A 13,140-nucleotide genomic window follows, 5' to 3' on the forward strand; every position below is an offset into this window, starting at 1 on the left:
TGTCATGCTTTGTGTGTTTACTGGGCCTGTATTTAGGGCCATCTTAAGTTTGCCAGGAATTAGCCCTCTCAGCTGCTGGCCTCTGCACAGTGGCTGCAAAATGGTTCCTGCCTTTGTCTCCTGCCTGCCACCTGGAGAGATGGTGGCTTCTATCCCTGCACATGGATATTATGCAGCACATCTTTCATGTTTATGAGGCAGTGTCCTTGATCTCTAAATGCTCCGTACCTAGACACACCTCAGGCCTCCCTAAAATGCGGGTTCCTTTCATTCCCTTATCCCTCCACCATGTTCATAGAGGGACTGCTCTGGTGGGGGCTTCTGGCCTGATTGTGACATTGGCTGTGTCCCTGGGGATTTCGTCCTTATTTTATTATATCCAACCTACTGAGTCCCTGATCTACTTTAATGTCCAGTTTTAAATTCCAGTAAAGTCCTCCTGCTTTTTTGTTTGTTTGTTTAATGTTCACCCACCTTGCTGAGAAGCTGCCTGTCTGCTTTCTTGGTTTCACTCCACAGAGCAGCCAGGTAAGCAACCTCCTCTGTTCCTCCATCTTGAAATCCTCCCCTGTGTTTTCTTTGAGAACTCTTATTTTTAAAAAACTTTTAGTTGTTGTTTGTTTTTTTCCCCCCAATAATCACTTTCCTTATTATTCAAGGAAAAAAACAACAACACTATTTAAATCTACATTGTCCAACTATGTTTGCTACCAAATCTTGGTCCTCATCCCCAATGCCAATTTATACCAATTTAATAATGAGGGCATGGTTTTGAAAAAAAGGAAAAAGAAGGTTTATAGCTTTGCTAGCAAAGAAAAAACACAAGGGACTCCTGTCCCAGAGGCTGTGATTTTGCCCAACAAACTCTTCAAGGGTTGCCTTCCAGGTGTGCTCTGGGTGCCCTGATGGTATATTGGATATTCACTTCTTAGGTTCTCTGTCAGATAGTTCCTACCTGTGGTGGATGTTGTTCAAGGATAATTAACTAGTGGCAGAAAGATAGCACTATCTCCCTAATCTTGTTAGAGAGTAGGGAGAGGGGAGAAGAGAGAAAATACTTATCCTTTTAAAAATAAGCCTCAGAGCAAGGAGGACTGTATTCAAAAGGTTAAGTGGACCACTGTTACATTTTCAAAAGTTATTTTTCTTTGAGTCACTATCTAGGAATCAAATGTGATAAGAGGACCTTAAAAGCAAATGAAGGGGCTGGGGATGTGGTTTAAGTGGTAGCATGCGCGAGGCACTGGGTTCGATTCTTAGCACCACATAAAAATAAAATAAAGATATTGTGTCCACCTAAAAAACTAAAATAAATAAATAAATATTTTTTTAAAGAAAGGAAATGAAGAATACAAAAAGAAAAAGAAATGGAGACAGACCTCAACGATCAGCAGAGCTTTATTAAGTAACCGAGGGGCACATTTTCGAGAGAGAAAATGGCAATGGCTACAGCAAGTTGACTGAGTTTTATAGGGTTTAGCAGGGCCAGGTCACAGGAGGAATTTCGGTTGTAGGCTCATTTAGGGCTGGTAGGGGAACAGTTGAAAGGGTAAAGTTTCTAAGCTGCAAAGCCTGAGTTAAAATGTAAAGGACCAGGCATTGTAAACCTGCTCCTAAACTGCAAAGCATGGGTTAAATTCCTGAGGCAGTTAAGACAAGGCCCTACTGGACATTTAGCTGATTTATGGCCTGGGATCCTGTGTAACTCCTCACGTAAGCATTCAAGACCCTGTGCTGCTTGTCAGGTAGACATACAGGGCCCGAACCAATCAGTTTAAATGTAACCCCCTCCTTAGGAATGACCTATCACTCCAGCTCGCCCTGTTCCCGCCAATGAATGTACTAATCAAGTCTAGGAGTTGTTGTTTGATTTTCCCGCGGTGTATGGTGATTTGTTAAAGGAGACTATGATGTATGCAAAGCCCCTGCCCTCCCCAAAAAGTGTACTTAAGCATTGTTCAACCCTGGCTCTGGGCTCTGGGCTGTTTTCCCTTCCTGAGTGAGCCTAGAGCCTCAGCGCGCTGAATTGGATCCTCAATAAAAATCCCCGTCTGCTTATTGCATGAAGCCAGTCTCCTGTGGTCTCTTCCTCCGACGTTTCACGGGTCCCTTACACAGTCATAGATAAGGGAAGTTCCTTGAGGCCTGTTGTACCAGGGACAGCCAGTTCAGGTATAGGTGGGGGCCAGGTGCAAGTCCCTTCTGTGTTCTCCCCATTTTCCCTTCCTACCTTTCCTACTATGACTAAGGCCTAGGCTTTTATTTTATCCCACTGCAATGACAAAAGCTCCAATTTACCACAGACATCCCCCTACAAACCTGGCAGGAAAGGGGGTTGGGGGAACAGTTTTAGATAAGGGAAGTTCCCTGGGGCCTACTGTCCATATCCTTCAAACCTAATTTCTATAATGATGAATTTGTAATAAAAGCTGATTTGGGGTCAGCTACATTTAGATACATACTAATGTAATCCTCCATTAGGGATACTTCATCAGGGTCTCAAATATGTTCTTAATAAAAACAGTGACAAATATATTTAAATATTTTAAGTCATATTTGGCAGTGTTCAAATAATCATATTTAATAAACAAGTCAGAATATATTATCAAATGTCATGGACATAGTAAGCAACAGTTTTGTGACTCCTGATTTTGAGTCTCAGCTTTGCTGTTCTGAGAATTAATGATCAGATTTATCCTCCTCTTTACTTTGAAAATTCCTTTACTAGAATGTGAGCAGCATCTTCTGTAAAGAAGAGAAGGCTATATTTTGAAAGGGGAAAAAACTCTTGGAGCAGGAAGCAAAATTGACCGTTTATACACCTATTGCCATTACAATGGTGTAGAGGGGGAATTCCAGTCTGTCAACATTACTTTCTGAAAGAGTACTCCTCTCTGGACTCTGCTAAGGGAAGCCTGATACTGAATTAGAGAAGAAAAAACACCTGATTGTAGCTTTGTTGTTTGATTTTGCTTCCAAAAGAAGAATAGAAGAGATCATGTGTAGTAGATCCCCACTAAATAATTTCACCTTATTTTATTTTTTGATTCTAGATAAGAGTAGCAATTCTAGTAGCTCAGACTTAGAGAAGTGATTAAAATGGAAGAGAGAGAGGGCCAGACAATTCTCCAAATCATTTCTCTTTTAACCGAGATCATTGATATTAACAGTATGATGTGATACATATGGTACCATGGGCCTTAGGAACCATCTCAAAAGTGTTTATTCTTGTCATGAGAATTGAGGGGACAGGTAGATGGATCAGTACAGCCCTTTCCCATCATTGAAACCATGCCCCCCATGACATTGTCAGGTAGAATCATTTAGTGCATTTACTAGAATTAAAATAATTGCAGAAACTCAGAATAAAGTTTGAGCTCTCTGGGGTTGTAGCTCAGTGGGGGAGTGCTTGTCTTTCCTGTGTGGGGCCCTGGGTTCGATCCATAGTACCACATAAAAATAAATAAATAAAAATAAAGATACTGTGTCCATCTACAACTAAAAAAAAATGTTTTTTAAAGAAGTTTGAACTCTCTGTTGTAAAAAAAAAAAAATGCTCTCTATGTGGAATCAGGATATTACGACAGAGTTCTGATGATTTCAGGAAATGGAAGATGAAAATCAAATATCCAAAGTTAATAAGATACTCTGAAGTGACATATACACATAAAACATTTTTCATATTCTTGCTTTTAATTGGGGAAGTCAAGATACTGACAAATGAGCTGAGGCCAGAATCTAAAAGGGACAACTAGAAAGATTGCTCATGTTATGCAAAGTGTTCAAAGCAATGCAGACATGTAGCTTGCTTTGAAATTTGCAGGACTAAAATTAAGCGTCTGATGATTTAAAGTAGGTGATAATTAATTCCACTTGAGGACTCTCCTTGATGACTTTTTAAAAGTCTTGCTTTGGGGAATAATTGCCCATGACCTTGGGTGATTTTACCCTCCTGGAAATATGGACCTTAATGCATAAACTATTGTATATTTTGTAAGAGAACAAAAACAGTATTGTTAACCTATGCTCTCAGTGTTAAAATCTGATAAAATTGTGAGATTTTATTTCCCTTTGGGCATATTTCTTAGAGACTGGTAGAGGAAAATTGAAACCCAAACAAATATTTGATGAACTTAGATAAATAAGCTATCTTTTGTGGTCAGAAAATAGAAGTTGACTGTTTTCATTATTAAATAATGGAGAGAATTACCAAATTTTTCATTTCAAAATAAATTATCCTATTTTGGTTGTATCTTTTAAAAATTTAATTCCAGGCAGTTTGGCATGCAATTAACTTTATTAATTATTGGCCTAAGGACAAATTATAGCTCCTATTATTTTGTGTATTCACAGGTTCCTAACATATTATACCCTTTATTTCTTGCTGTTTTATTCTTACTAATCTAGTTGCTTCTTTTTCCTCCAGAATTCAGATCCTAGCTTTGGTCCTTATCTTCTCCTACTTCCTTAGGCAACTATATAATTATTATTCTTCCATATAAACCATGTTCATGGTACTTTGCTGTGGTGACTTACTATAATTATAATTCTTTCATTAAGCCCTGTGCATGATACTTTGCCATGTATTGCCATGTGTGGTCTTTTGGTTCCTTTCATAATTGTCTTGTGCAGGACTGTCTATCACTAGGTCAGTTCCTTGAGAGCACAGGTCAAATTCAACCTTGTTTGTTTTCCTCAAAGCAGAGTGCATAGTACTCTGCCAACAGTACCTATTACATGACATTTTGTTGAATTAATACATGAGTAGAGATGGGAGATTGGAACTCTTCAAATAACAGAACAGTTTAATATTAGCCTGGTTGTTGAGAGACAGCCTAACTCATTCCCTGTTCATTCATTAATTCACTTGCCAAAGTGAAATATTTTTAAAAAATTATGTTTTGAATGAAAAACTATTCTATTTTACAAGCTGATATTCTTTTATTAACATGGGTTAAGAGGAGAATTACATATCTAGTAAGTCTAATAATATTTGGATCTAGTGCTATATGATTGATTCAAGGTGTTTTCATTTCCATTGAGTGTATCTTTGAAGTTTGTGAGAATTGAGATGAGATTTAGAAAGTAATATTGAAGCAACATGAAATGCGTGATAGTTCTGTTTTCCCCACATATATTTTTTCAGTGTTCTCTTATAATGAAAGCAGTCTTTGAATTCCCATTTCATTAGTTTTCAAATATTTAGCTCCACAGTAAAAGAATGTCATGTTGACTTAAAATTGTGCTGTTTAATATGGAATGAACTAATGGCCAAATGGTAAACAAAAATTTTAATGTTTTAGAAGACCAGTTAACATTTTATAGTATACCTATCATTTAATTCAGGTTTTGTTGTTGTTGTTCTTACGTGAAAGATAGTTGTTTTGGTTTTTGCTTGGTTTTTTGTTGTTGTTGTTGTTGTTTTTTAGTGTGGGAAATTGTAAAACTAAGTGATTAAGGCATGGGCTTCTATGTCAGACTTGATTATATACCCTTGCTCTATTGAACTAAGGCTTAGAGTCCTTTTCAGTAAAATGGGGATAATAATATCTATATGTGGCTATTTAGTGACATAAGCCATGTGAAACATAAAGCATTATGCTAACATATTTAAATAATAGCTACTGTTATTTTCAGTATTATTATTGGAAATTCTGCTATCTTCATATTTTAATCAGATGTTTTTATATCCACAATTCTTGATTTTATATAAATTTATTTAGTTTGATCATATAATTAACATTCCTTATAAGGAATGTACAAAGCTCAGATTTTATGAGTTAAAATTATTTCTAGTTTTATTCCTTGTCATATTAGCTTAACTACTTGTATTTTCATTAAAGTAAATGTTATTAATTGGCTATCTTGTAATCAGTACATTCTGATTTATAAAAAAGGTAAAAAATTTCAACTGTAAATATATTTTATGACTGTTTAATATATTTACTGCAAGGAATTTGAGAAATATGGAAAGTATTTAAAAAATCGTAAGATCTTTAGTAATCCCATACTTAGACAGTCAGTGTTAATATTTTTTTGTGAAATTTCCCACAGTAACAATGCCAAATGTTTGATAAGTTCTTGAAATTTTTTTCTTTTTCTCTTTCTAGGGCTGTTCTTGGTCAGTTATTTTCGTGGATCTTGATGCTCACAACCGCAACAGGCAAACTTTGTGCTCACTGTTACCCAGAGAATCAAGATCTCATGTGAGATATTTTTAGCATAAATTAAAATGAACTGTCATTTATGATTTTTATGTCATTTTAACTTCTTTTCCAAGAAAGTACTCTTAAAATGTTAGAGGTTGTCCATAAGAAAACATAATTAATATTGCCCCTCACTCCTCTGGCCTTTGGAAAGCTGACTTAGGAAGAAAATAGTTGTGGACAAAGTTTCTGTGTCCTTTGGATCTTTTGTAAGGCAATATTTATAAAAAAAAAAAAAAGACATTATTTTTCTTTTGGTGGAGTTAGCAACATTAGGCCAAAATGAATTACTTTTTGTCATGGAATATTAGAAAAATATATTTCAATATTTTTTTTTTTAGGAAGGGCCTACTATGGATTGAACTCAGGGCCACTCAACCACTGAGCCACCCCACTTCTTTTTGTATTTTGAGACAGGGTCTCACTGAGTTGCTTATTAGTGCCTTGCCATTGCTGTGGCAGGCTTTGAACTTGAGATTCTCCTGCCTTAGCTTCCTGAATGGCTTATTATACCAAATTGTACATTTTTCTAGATATTATTTGTGATTCTATTCTTTAAAAAATCCAAACATAATAATATAATTATTTAAAAATAACTTACATATATGTAATGTAAGATTATAGTAAAAGAAATCAAAACTCACAAATAAGCATTATTTGCTATTTAATAATATAATATCCATTTATTCTATCACTCGAATATACTCTTAGGTGGTATCATATACATGTTTCCATATATTTTTATGCACATGTATAATATTTTTACTTTACAAAATAGAACAGTATTGGTCACAGTCATTGTTATCCTAAATGTAGAAATACATTTCTATAATATAAATTTTAATTTCTCTTAGAATATAAATTTTAATTGCTGCTAATTGATGGACCTTTAACTTGTTTCATCTTTTTCAATATTATAAGCAAATTGCTATGGCAAACTAAATTGTGATGGCTATTGGTATTAAATTTTTACATATTGCTCTAATTAATATTTTAATGTTTGAGCTCATGTTGCACTTTGACAATTCTCTTTATTAATAAACAAAGTTTTAACTCTTCTGTAAGGTCCACTGCAGCATGCCATAGAAATACTTGCCTGCTCTTCTGAGCAAGCTCACTGTTGGTTGGATAATCTATTTGACTTTTCATATCCATGATTCTCCTTAGGCTTTGTTGATCATATCACTGTAGACACAATTTGTTTTTCTTTTTGACCCCAGAACACAGATGCTGCCCTGCTGCCCTGCATCAGTTATCCTGCATTTGCCCTGGATGATGAAGTTCTGTTTAACCAGACACTTGATAAAGTAGTTAGAAAATTAAAAGGAAAATATGGTTTTAAACGTTTCTTGAGAGATGGATATAGAACCTCACTGGAGGATCCAAACAGACGCTACTACAAACCAGCTGAAATTAAGGTATCAAAAAATATTGTGCATTAGTACATGAATATGGTCAAAATCACAAATTCCAGAGGCTGACTCCTTGGGTTAAAGTTCCAGCTCTTTAATAGCTATGTGGTCTTGGATAAGTTAATTGAACTCTATGTTTAATATTATTCATTGGTAAAATAATAATACTAGCTATATCATGAGGTTTTTTTAATATTTATTTTTGGTGTAGATGGACACAGCACAATGCTTTTTTTTTAATTTTTATGTGGTGCTGAGGATTGAACCCAGGTCCTGCCCGTAGAGGTGAGCGCTCTACCGCGGAGCCACAATCCCAGCCCCTCATGAGGTTTTTTTTTTTTTTTTTTTTAAGAATTAAATCGTTTAAAATGTTTAGAACAGTGCTTGACACATGGCAAGTGCTCAATAAATATTAGCTCTTATTCTGAGAGGTCTGTTTGCTCATAGTAGGCCATGTTGATGCACTGGTCAAACAATTTTCTCTTGCATTTTCAGTCCTTTGCCTGGTTGTCTTATATAATATAAAGTTTCTATTTGTGATCTAGCTTGTAGTCTATTAAGCAAATGCTGTTATTCAAACTGATACTACTCCCTCTGTCACTTTTGTTTCATTTAGACACTTCTCATTACAATATACTTCTCTGAATATTAGTTTTTAAATATTATTTATTTCAAACCACTATGTATAATTTTGTACTAGCTGCTTTTAAGCCATATAGAATATTCTTAATACTCCAAAAAAGTAAGCATCCCCTCACATTGCTGAAGACTTTGCTTTACTGGGTACATTGAAAATTACTCTTTTTTCCTAATATTTTATTTTTTTGTTGTAGTTGGACACAATACCTATTTTTTATTAATTTACTTTTATGTGGTGCTGAGGATTGAACCCAAGGTCTCACAGATGACACCTAGGTGAGCACTCTGCTGCTGAGCCACAACCCCAGCCCCTCTTTTTTTTTCTTTTAATATTTTTTAGTTGTCAATGGACCTTTATTTTATTTATTTATATGTGGTGCTGAGAATGGAACCTAGTTCCTCACACATACTTTACAAGTGCTCTTTCACTGAGCTACAAACCCAGCCCTGAAAATTACTTTTTAAAGCATGCTTATCACTTTGACTCACCCACTGAAGACCCATAAAATAGATTTGTAATATGGGGTATGTCTCAACAATATTAGACTTTGTAATTGTTTGGCAATTAACATACTACTCTTAAACTTCAATATAAACTTAGTTTTGCAGGACAAGTTGACAAATTATTCATGAATGTGTTAAATTTCATAGTCAATGTATCATTTGAGAGCTTGAGGAACCATTTATTGTGTATGGTATTGAATTTTTATAGCTGTTGAAATTTTGTAGTGTCAAAATTTGTTAAATTAATCAGTTTATCATTTAAATGCCTTCAAATGTTTTATTTCTATTTAATTCATTTCCTGAGCTGATTTACCTCACTTACATTTGAATTGAACCATCTGCACCTACCACCTTGCATACTTTGAACTTTGGATCAGTCTGGCAGGCCTTCTCTACTTATGTACTTACTGCTGAGCACCACCAAGGAAAGCTATGAGCACTATGTGAATAAATACCTCCTCTAATTCAGGATATCCTTGTTGGTCAGTCCTTATCACTGTTTTCACCTCTTCTTGTCAGTTGTACTGTGTGACCCTGCCAGGACCTCTTCTTGGAAGCTTTTCTGGCCTTTTTCCATTTGTACTCAAGTTTCCAGCCTTTGATTTCTTATTTTCTACTGAGAGTCTTTCATTTTGGTGTGGCCTTCTCCAGTGAATCTCTTCATCATACTTGTCTCTCTCTCTCCTGTCTCATAAAAGGCACTCTCTCTTCTTAGCTCACTACACATATATACATTTCATCTTGTTCTCATTTATTTTCTTAGTTCTCTAACTGAAAGTTTTCTTTTCTTAATGACTGATGAACATTTCTCCCTTCTTACACTCATCTTTCCCACTTCTACACCTTCCCTCTGTTCTGTTTCCCCAAATTCAATCAATTTCTTTTCCTCAACATAAACCCATTGATGTTTATCATTAAAAAAAAAAAAAAGCAAAAGCCTCCCTCAACCTATATTCATATCTGCCTTTCATCCTCTTTCTCTTTGGAGCAACACTTCTGAAAATCATGGTATAAAAGTGGTATATAGACCTTGTTTGCCTCCCACTTTCTTTGGGCCTGTATAATCTGTCTTTTCTCCCTAACACTCCTCAGTAGCTATATTGATGTCAGTCACTTTTGGTCACTACATCATAATGGATTGCTTTTCTGACCTTATTTCATTAAACCTCTCCTTAGAATTTGCATACTTTAAATGAGTCTTTCTTCTTGGAAGCTGCTTCTCTATTTGTCATAACTCTGTTTTTCTAGTTTTCTACTTCCTTCTCTCACTGTTCTCTTTAATCTCCTTTGCAGGTTTCTCTTTTTCTGTCCTCTTAAACATTGCTCTTTTTGGTCCATCCTCAGTCCTATTTGCTTTTCATTCTACCCATGCTGTCACACCTTATCAATAATGCTCTTTATCTCATACTTCTTCATCCCAATTTCTTTACTCATTTATGCAACTATCATTTTGTTTGTTTGTTTGTTTTGGTGCTGGGCCACATCCCAGCCCTTTTTAATCTTCCATTTTGAAACAGGGCAGGATCTCACTAAGTTATTTAGGGTCTTGCTAAATTGCCAAGACTGGCCTTGAACTTGCAATCCTCCTGCCTTAGCCTCCTGAGTCACTGGGATTATAGGGATGCACTACCATGTCCAACTTAATGCAACTGTCTTTTGAACATCTCTACTTAGATGCCCTATAGTCTCCTTGTACTCAGTTCTAACTCCTCTGCTCAAGCCCCAAACAAAATCATTCTAGCTTCTTCCCACTCAACTACCTTTGTCAGTCACAAAAGCTGGCTGATTTGGCTTTCTTAAAAATCTTAATATTATGTTCCTATTTCTCTATTACTTCTTGATATAAGCTACTGATTTATAACCTGGGGAAATTGTGTCCCTCAGGAGACCTTTGTTATTTTAAAATTCCTGCTTTGCACAGGACAACCCCTACAATGGAGAGCTATTTGACCCAAATGTCAGTAGCCCTGAAGTTGAAGTGCCCTGGTTTAGGCTAATCTTTTATCTTTGTATTGCTCTAGCAGCCTCCTACCTGCTTTCCTTTTTTCTTACCCTGTATCTCTATTTAGTACTGCCAATTGCCCAATTTAGCAAGTAAATGTATTGATAAGTCATCATTGGTTCCCTGTTCCAGGTCAAAGTCACAGTCTCTGAGCATGAGCTGTGAGGCTCTTCTTCGTTTGACTGGCCTAGGCAACACATTGTGGTTCTGTTTTTACTATTACTTTTTCCTTGCTTATCCTAGGATCAAAGAATTACCAGCTTTTTCTATCCATACTTTGTGTTTCTATGTATCTATAGTTTATATTTTTGCTTCCTCTGTGTGGACTTCCTTTAGCTCATCTCTCCAATGAAGCCCATCATCTCTTGTCCTATAAACCCTTCCCTGACCCTCAGGGAGACTAACATGATTCATTCACTGCTTTCCTAATGTATCATGTAGAGACATTTTGTACTGTACTATAGCTGTTTATTTGTGTGCTAGCTTTCCCAGTAGGTTGTAAACTTCTTGGGGAAGTTGTATCTCTTTTGTGTCTTCATATTTCTTGGTCTAGTTGGTGCCAGGTATTAGCTTTTTAGTAAATACTTGGTAAATATTTATTGGATGATTGCTTTTGATGGATTGAATAAATGAGGTTTTCAATAATAAGAGTCCTGATAAATTTTTAAAAAATAATTGACTATTATAAAAATCAATACAACTTTAAGTTATTACTATAAATTAATATTTTACCTTTTTAGCCTAAATACAGTTGTTACAGTTTGTTGTTAAAATTTTTAATCTTTTATTTTCTGTTTTAGCTGTTTGATGACATTGAATGTGAATTTCCCATATTTTTCCTTTATATGATGATTGATGGTAAGTGAGCTTTTTCCTGAAATGTAAGCTATAGGATATAAGTGGTTTAAAGAAGAGCAGAAATGAAATATGACTCCTTTCATCTAGCAAATAGACTGTACTTGGGTGATGTTAACTGCTCTGAATTTTTATGTACTACTCTTCTGCTTTCTGAGTTGATGTTAAATCATATACATAATTTTTAAAACTACATGCAAATAAATAAAAGTATTGTGTCCAACTAAAACTAAAAAATAAATAAATAAATATAAATAAAGTTGTATAAAAAATTTTTAAAAACTACTTTGATTTTAAAATGATACTAATATATTATTTGTATTTACAAAGAAAGGTTTTTGATTAATATAAAACATGAATACTATAATCATGATATATAACATTTATGCTTAATCAGAGAGAAATTTTAATTAAAATTCAGTTTTCACTTCTAAGTGCTAATATGACTTTCTAAATTTCTTTGAAAAAAATCATGCAATTTGCATTACTTTTTAAATTATATTTTTATCATTTACATAAAAAATTATCACAATAATTTTAAAAGGACCAGTAAGTTTTCTAAGGTAAAATTTTTATGATACGTATTCAGTAAACCTGCAATTATATTTTATATTTTACATTTTAGGAGTTTTTAGAGGCAATCCCAAACAAGTCAAGGAATATCAGGATCTTTTAACTCCAGTGCTTCATCAGACCACAGAAGGTATAGTTGTTTTTTCAAGAATTCTTCCTATTATCATTTCCTTAGTGTTCCTTTGAAATGTATAAGTGAGTCTTTTATAAAATACAATAATGTATATTAAATTGAAAAAATGAATTGAGCTTTATATGAAATCATAGAGAATAGTCTATTAATTTATTATAATACATGTGTTTTTACATAAGGAATTCATTGGTCAATACAGGAATGCAGAAGAATTTAGATAGTCATGGCAATACTAATGCCAAGGTAGTGTGAATGTGGACAGATCTTTTTCATCTGTTACTAAATTATGTAATTCCTTTACTCTGTGTAGTATTAAGTGACTTATTTTTATCCATGTCACCAAAAATTGTATGATTGGTGAGTGCTGCTCCCACTCCAGACCCAGAAGGCTCCTTGGAGATGCTCTGCTCTTCTCTAAAGGCACTAGGGTTACCAGGAACATTCTGTCCTCTTTGTAGTTGCTTCTAGGGCCTTTAGCATTGTGCTTTGAATGTATTTTATATGTTTAAACGTCATTTTTCACTGATGTATTTAATATGTTAAAAATGGTCAAAATGCCCAGTTTTATGAGTGGGAATATATTGATTTCAATCAAACACCACCAGGGACCATTAAAGAACATAATTGACTTTTCTATATTATTGGAAAACTAATTCTCCAAGGAATTTCAAACATAAAGGTCTAGATATCTTTGGAATTTGGAAGTATAAATAGAATAAGAATATATTCTCATCTGAGAACAGTTTTGAAAACATTTATACATAAGTTAAAAATTATGGTGTACTGGTAAAAAAAAGTATGTGGTCTTATGGACCT

General features: G+C 34.5%; 1 protein-coding gene across 2 annotated transcripts in view; it reads left to right on the forward strand.

Moving 5' to 3' along the window:
• PHKB (phosphorylase kinase regulatory subunit beta) overlaps positions 1 to 13,140 on the forward strand; it is a 223,515-nt gene that overhangs the window by 114,559 nt on the left and 95,816 nt on the right. For both annotated transcript variants that reach the window (XM_081273845.1, XM_081273844.1), the window contains exons 9-12: positions 6,111 to 6,206; positions 7,427 to 7,624; positions 11,564 to 11,621; positions 12,244 to 12,321. In XM_081273845.1, coding sequence (XP_081129971.1) covers positions 6,111 to 6,206; positions 7,427 to 7,624; positions 11,564 to 11,621; positions 12,244 to 12,321 — 430 coding nt within the window. The remainder of the gene's footprint in view (positions 1 to 6,110; positions 6,207 to 7,426; positions 7,625 to 11,563; positions 11,622 to 12,243; positions 12,322 to 13,140) is intronic.

Source organism: Spermophilus citellus (genome assembly GCF_964194105.1).
Source record: "Spermophilus citellus genome assembly, chromosome: 18".
In the NCBI taxonomy this organism is placed as follows: Eukaryota; Metazoa; Chordata; class Mammalia; order Rodentia; family Sciuridae; genus Spermophilus; species Spermophilus citellus.